At 39.8% G+C, this 7,500-nt stretch overlaps 1 protein-coding gene across 1 annotated transcript in view; it reads right to left on the bottom strand.

Moving 5' to 3' along the window:
* Positions 1 to 5,065: 5,065 nt before the first annotated feature.
* LOC138006044 (melatonin receptor type 1A-like) overlaps positions 5,066 to 7,500 on the bottom strand; it is a 2,851-nt gene continuing 416 nt past the window's right edge. The window contains exon 1 of the mRNA XM_068852199.1: positions 5,066 to 7,500. This exon is cut by the window's right edge and continues 416 nt beyond it. Coding sequence (XP_068708300.1) covers positions 6,950 to 7,500 — 551 coding nt within the window. The 3' untranslated portion in view covers positions 5,066 to 6,949.

Below are 7,500 nucleotides of genomic sequence, written 5' to 3'. Positions count from 1 at the left end.
ACAAAGTGTCCCCCAAATGCTGCTCTTTAAGTAAAGATTAACTGCTGCATTTACCCAAAGCTAAAAATAACGCTAACCTTTATCCTTACCTTGTTGTTGAAAACAGACAGCAATTGCTTAGACTTAAAGGGACACTTTGTGTCGGATGTCAAAATTGTGCGTGCGTCTAATGAAATGCATTAAGTGTTAAGTAAAGCGGGTTTGATGGCAGTTACAGAAGATCTTATCAAAGAGATAAACACTGAGTCTGATTTATCGTTCTATTTCGAAGGGAAAAGATAAAGTCAAACGCGCGCTTCTTATTAGGAAGTTTAAGCAAAGGCAACGGCTAAGGCGCAAACAACAACACAAAACAAGAATATTATTCGTTAAATAAAGGAAAAATACCCGTGAATTTGTTTGCCGAATTCAGTCCACAAAACAACAACGTGAAATCACCAAATTTTAGGTTTTTGACGATAACGTGAGCATATAACCATGACAATAAGGAGATTAAGTATCGCGTTTACGTGAAACCGTAAACGCGAAACGGTGGGCTGCTGTTCGTCATAAAGGCATGAAAATTGCGTTATTCGGACTCGTCTCTTTCTTTTGAAAAGTCACTTGATACCTACTTCTAACAGCCAAGAAATGAGCTCACATCAAATGGGTTTTATTATATTTTTGGAAGAACGCAAGTTTTAGTCCGACGTTTGCCGTTTGCCGTAAAGTGATGCTTAATAGAGACTTTTAGATCCACGTTTGCGGCTAACCTCAAACTGCTGGAAGTCACATGACTAGCGCTTGCCGTCACGTTCGAGGGTAAGTTTTGACGTTTTCAACGGCGGAAGGTAGGTTTTCACGTAAGTAAGTTACCTCAGCTCTTTATGGCATGGAAGTTACATTATCCCACGTATGAACGGGGCAGATATAAAAAGCAACTTTTTATCTTTCATTCCATGTGAATTAAACAATCAAAAGAGCCGTGGTTTTATTTATTTCGTTGACTGAAACATCAACGCTGAGAATCGAGGAAATTCAATATGGCGGCCTCTGCAGCTTTGCACTTGTTTACTTAAATCTAAATGCACGAACTATCACAACTTCTAACGTCAAACCGCAAATCTCAAACCTCAGTTTGCGGTTAGCCGTAAACGTGCATCTAAAGGTCTCTACTCTCTAATCCTTGGTTTTCATCCAATGGCTTATTAATTAATAAATTCCTGTAAAGCAACAGAGTGTGTATCCTTGGTTTTCATCCACTTGATAAGACGGCCATGTTGGTGTACAAAACAATAAAAAATGGTTCCACCATAGGTAACCCAGGCTCACTCTGTGCGTCACGTAGGTATTAAAATATAGAGAACATATGAGGCGAAGTTTAGGTCTGGAAATTTGCTAGAAAATGGAAATAAAAATCGATGAAACTTACCACGTGGTGAGCTGTTGTTGTCCTTAATACATACACGAAGTTTCGGGGAAAATGGTCCTTGTTCACCTTCCTTCATAGTATAGTGACAAGGTAGGAGACTGAAGCCAGCGTCGGAACCCGATCGACCCAAAACAAGCACGATTTTTTTCGCGAAAATCGAATCCAGTCGCTAAATAAACACGCCAGGCTCGTGGAACATGAATTTCTCTAAACCATGAATCCATTGAAGCATCTCCAGGTAGCAACGCGAAGCCACCAGGCTCCGTAAAACTTGTAAGTTGACCTGCTAAAATGGCGGCCCGAAAGCGTTGTCCTCGCGAAGTGTCCAATTCAAAATGGCACTGAACTCGGGACGCCTGGTGACGAGTGTAATAATTTCTGGAGGGAGGGGAGTCCCAAATTGCTAAAACCAAAACTCACTGAGTAATCTGGGACTCCCCTCCCTCCAGAGGGACATATATTCCCCTCGTCACCAGGCGTCCCGAGTTCAGTGCCATTTTGAATTGGACGCTTCGCTTTCAGGCCGTCATTTTAGCAGGTCAACTTACAAGTTCTACGGAGCCTGGTGGCTTCGCGTTGCTACCTGGAGATGCTTCAGTGGATTCATGGTTTAGAGAAATTCATGTTCCACGAACCTGGCGTGTTCATTTAGCGACTAGATTCGATTTTCACGAAAAAAATCGTGCTTGTTTTGGGTCGATCGGAGTCCTTAAGCTGGCTTCTGTCTCCTACCTTGTCACTATACTATGAAGGAAGGTGAACGGGGACCATTTTTCCCGAAACTTCGGGTACGTATTAAAGACAACAACAGCTCACCACATGGTAAGTTTTATCGATTTTTATTTTCATTTTCTAGCAAATTTTCAGACCTAAACTTCGCCTCATATGTTCTCTATATTTTAATACCTACGTGACGCACACAGTGAGCCTGGGTTATCTGTGGTTCCACAAGTTTTTGCATAATAATTGAGTCAAATTCCCAAAAGACATTTTACAGCATTGTTCTGCACACCAAAATGGCCGCCGTGACGTCAGATGAAAACCCCCAATAGGCCTTAATTCACATTGCGGCTATGTCGAGTCCCGAGGGATTGCAAACCTTTGTATTGTGCACCGAAACTCGTTCCCAAACATTTCAGCTCGAGGCTCGGGGTACGAAATCTATTGTCCATGGCCAAAAATGACCATAGACAACATAGGATAGTTTACCCGTATTGTACAAGGTGAACAAGACGGAATACAGACTGTAATCGCAAAGTACTTGTGACAGCGCTAAGTTATATTTCGGAGTGATGTTTTCGTTGACATTCCCGTAGTCCTTGCTTAACTCCCTAAGATTAATGATATCGGAAACGCTTATTTCCCTTTCATAAACGGTCGTTGCCATTTCTCAGAACGGTCGTTGCCATTTGAAACGGTCGATGCCATTTTTTAGCTCTGAATTACACTCAGTAGGTCTAAGACATGAGGAACTTAAGCCGACTCAGGAATTCTCGGCTGGACGTCTCCTGACGGTGTAGATATCCATCAACAAAGGCTAAAAACATAACACAAAAGGTGTTTCGTATTCAGAAAAGTGTTAAAGCATTCAGGATCGATCAGATTGTACTGTGAACTTACGTTAAGCAGAAAAAAAGTAGTTAATTTTTTATTGAATGACCATATTTAGGGGCGAGATGAATTTTGTGGGGAACACAAATCTATTTCAGTTCGTTTGCGCGTATCGACAGTGGCGGTTAGTGCAGGGACACGGAACCATTTTTCGTTCCATAGGATTTATGGATTAACTCTCTCACCTGGGGAAAAATGGTACAGGTCGCCGTCGTCTCTCACCGACCAGCACTACTTCGACGCTCCTCGCCGCTGGTGAGCGAGAAGACCTGAAGCATCCAGGGTAAAATGTTAGCCAATTTGTCGAAGGAAAGTTTATTCAGCTCTTTCGAAGAGAGATTTGTCGCCTTCAAGTCGATAATTTTTTGAGGGAAAATGGTGATCACGTTCCGAAATTCGGCGAGTCTAATCTGCAGATCGCAGGTCGCAGGTCACAGGTTGCAGTCATTGTTTCACCAATACAGAAAGTATCCTAAACATGTTGACCTGCAACCTGTGACCTGCGACCTGCAGATTAGACTCGCCGTCCGAAATTCTGGTAAAAACGTGGACGAAGCTTACGGAATAACTTTGGTTCGCCTCTGTGGGGGGATTAATTGAGCAGTCTTCGTCTGAATGTCATGGATTTCTGTATTATGTTTTCAAACGAGAGGTATGGAGGCAGTAAACAATGTTGACGTCGGGTAATTCGGTGCTGGAAGCCTTCCCGGTATACAGGCTCACGCTCAAACGTTGAGGTAAAATAATTGCTGTTAGGTTCAATTTCATGATATCAGGATATCATGATAGCAGCTAGGAAATTGATAAGTCTGTGATTAATATTGAATGTGCCTCCCTGTGACACGCTGGGAAATCAATTAGCCCGGATTTTACACAGCTACAATTGGGCATTCTAAATTTCCCAGTTCCTCAGTTATCGAGTTCCATAAGTATAAAACTTAAAAATGGTTTCCTTTAAAATCAGAAAAGGACCAATTCACCGGTGCTGTTGAGAAACGTATATGCCAGGCAAAACAAGTTGCATCTCGGTAGCCTGACAGTTAAGAAATAATTTGCCTGTGTTTAAATTAACAAATACACCAATACATCACTAACGTTTCATGTTTAACCGGAGAATTAGGAAAGCAGATGTTCGAAGGTGTAATAGCTGTTGAGTTTTATTCCTCAGTTATCGAGTTCCATAAGTATAAAACTTAAAAATGGATTGCTTTAAAATCAGAAAAGCACCAATTCACCGTTGCTGTTGAGAAAAGTGTATGCCAGGCAAAACAAGTTATATCTCGGCAGCCTGAAAGTTAAGAAATAATTTGCCTGTGTTTAAATTAACAAATACACCAATACATCACTAACGCGTTTCATGTTTAACCGGAGAATTAGGGAAGCAGATGTTCGAAGGTGTAATAGCTGTTGAGTTTTATTCCTCAGTTATTGAGTTTCATAAGTATAAAACTTAAAAATGGTTTGCTTTAAAATCAGAAAAGAACCAATTCACTGAATTCACCGTTGCTTTTGAGAAAAGTGTATGCCAGGCAAAACAAGTTGCATCTCGGTAGCCTGACAGTTAAGAAATAATTTGCCTGTCCTTAATTAACAAATACACCAATACATCGATCACTAACGTTTCATGTTTAACCGGAGAATTAGGGAAGCAGATGTTAGCAGGTGTAATAGCTGTTGAGTTTTATTCCTCAGTTATCGAGTTCCATAAGTTTAAAACTTAAAAATGGATTGCTTTAAAATCAGAAAAGAACCAATTAACCGGTGCTGTTGAGAAAAGTGTATACCGGGCAAAACAAGTTGCATCTCGGTAGCCTGAAAGTTAAGATATAATTTGCCTGTGTTTAAATTAATTTGAAATAAAGGGAATAAAGAAATAATTTTCCATTTTTTAATTGCATGATGCTGGTCGTTGTAAACCGTATTTTATAAAATATTTCAGATTGATTTACTGTGCTTCTGGACTATTTTGACACATCACCCAAAATTAATTTAAAGTAATTTGAGTTATTTGTCGTCATTAAAACTTTATGACGAAGTCGGCCCACCAAATGTGTCGAGATTAACACCTCTCTCTTCCTTTGTTTCACGCTCTGCCTTTTTAGTGTGAGTCTTGTTACAACTCCCACTGAGATTTTGGTAATTTTTTTTTACAAACAGCGGGGACCCACATTCCTGACCCAAGTTAAGCTCCTCATGTCAAAAGGTAACGGTTATTAAGAGATGTGTCTCGCTGGTCATATGAGTTAGGGTTCGGATTCGGGTTCTTTTTAGGGTGAGGGGTAAGAACCCGAGTTCGAGTCTTGAAATTTTCGGACTCTTTTTTTCCTCCACTTTTTCTTTTATAAATGTTTTTTTTTTCCTTTTTTGTTTTAATTTTTGTTAATATTTTTTCTTAGTTTGTTTCTTTTAATTTTCTTTGAAGTGAAGTGTGTAGTCGACCGTTATAAATGGCATCGACCGTTTCAAACGGCAACGACCGTTTACGAAAGGGGAATTTCCATCGGGAACGGTGGTCTTAAACTGTTGGACATTCAATTCAGTGATCATTGAGGCGCAGAGGCTAATGGTGTTAAGAAAAAATACATGCGGATGAAAATCGTATTAGTTCTTCAGGTGGAAGATTTTATTATTTTTTTTTCCTGTCTAAAGTGGGTGGAGCAATTATTCGTAAGAGCAGTTTTTGATACCGAAAGCTTCCCCTTTACCTTAATATACAAAAGCTCTCGTTTTTCGAAAAGCATTTATTTCTGAAAGGTATATTAGTTCGATTGAAGACCCTCTATCTAATAACGAATTTTTGTGAAAGGTTCTAAGGCATTAAATGTAAATCTGTCTCCATTAGAACAATTCAGGTTAATGAGTACTGTTAATGAGTACTGTTTTTTTTTTTTTTGATTTGACCGAGATCTTTTGGGATGATTTCTACTCTTGGCTAAACAAAGACTTTTATTACTGTTGGCTACATTTTCGTATTTACAAATGCAAGTTAAATAACGCAACTCCTTGAATTCCTTATAAGGTCAGAGATGCATACCAAATAGAAAAAAAAAAAAAGATTGCAGCAAACCGGAGTAAGTCAGTAAATAGGAAATCTTCTTCACTGTGTCGACTTCTAGTATAAATGCCTGAAACATGACCGCCCCCTTCCCCCCACAATCTTTGTGCTTTCCATTACGAAGCGCAATACGATCATTCTGTCATGAAGCATGCGCTATGTAAGTTTTTAAGTTATTATTATTATTATTATTACGTAAATCCTTTTTCTTTGAACTTTAACCATTGTGAATTGTATTATTTTTTTCGTTTTTCTATTATATTCCGTCTGTTTGTGAAGTCAATATTGTGTATTCTTAAGAATCTTTAATAAACAAAATTATATATATTTATATAAGTATTTTTCGATTATTCCATTTCTGCCGTCATGTGCTACAAAATTAAGCAAAGTATGGGCCAAGTGGATTGGTTCCTACAATACTAGACACATTTCGTTGGAAAACGTTACACGAATGGTCTAGAATCGTCGTGTTACAAGATGGCAGCTTATCCCGTCTTCTTCCCCCTCCCCCCAATTCAATGTTGTTAGAAAAAATTTTCGGACAACTTCTAGTAGTTTTGAAATCAACATTGAAATCAATATTGAAGGAGGGGGGAAACGGATATGGGTGTTCCAACAAATGTGACGAGTATTGTAGCTTCTGCCATCCTAGGCTAGCTACAATTCTTCTGTTTTGCAGAAAAAAGGGCCAAGACCTGAATGGCGAGCCTAAAGGCGTGCTGCAATAATATATATATATATTTTGCGTTGTCGTTTCTTAAACTCCCTGTCAGCTACCTTAATTACTCCTGCCTGTTTCATGTCAACAAACCACCCGCAGATACGGTTACTGGAAGGTGTTTAAATTTCCGTAATTCTTGTTGAGGTCTCATTCAGGTTATTTTGGGGAACACTTGGTGAAGAACCTTGCGAAACTCTTTTCTAAATCGCTTGCTAAAAAGAGCATAAATGAACGGGTTGACAGTGGAGGACAAGAACATCAGGAAAGTGTAGAACAAGTACAGTTGGCGCGGGTGATGTAGGGAGGCTGTTGCAAAATCGATCGCATCCATGACCATACCGGGAAGCCAACAGAGTACCATGCTAAACACAACAACAAGGGCGGTTCTAGTGATGTTGGCTTCTCGAACGTTCAGTGTGTAGGCTTTTTCTGACATCACGCGATTGCGTCGCCAAAGCATGCGATAAACACGCCAATAACAGAAGCACATGACAGCGGTTGGAGCTGCGAGGAATGTAACATCAAGGGCAACTGTGTATGCAGCGTTAAGCTCGAAGGGGTAAAGGCACATCACTTTTCCAGGTTGGAAGGTGTAGTTGTCTGATCCAAATATTAGTGGCGGAATCGAAAAACTGAAGGTGACTATCCAGGCGATGACAAGGAAACAAATTGTATTTCTGGTCGAAAAGACCGTTCGGTATT

The sequence above is a fragment of the Montipora foliosa genome, chromosome 6 (genome assembly GCF_036669935.1).
Source record: "Montipora foliosa isolate CH-2021 chromosome 6, ASM3666993v2, whole genome shotgun sequence".
Lineage (NCBI taxonomy): Eukaryota > Metazoa > Cnidaria > Anthozoa > Scleractinia > Acroporidae > Montipora > Montipora foliosa.
This window is presented reverse-complemented; position numbering and strand designations above follow the sequence as displayed.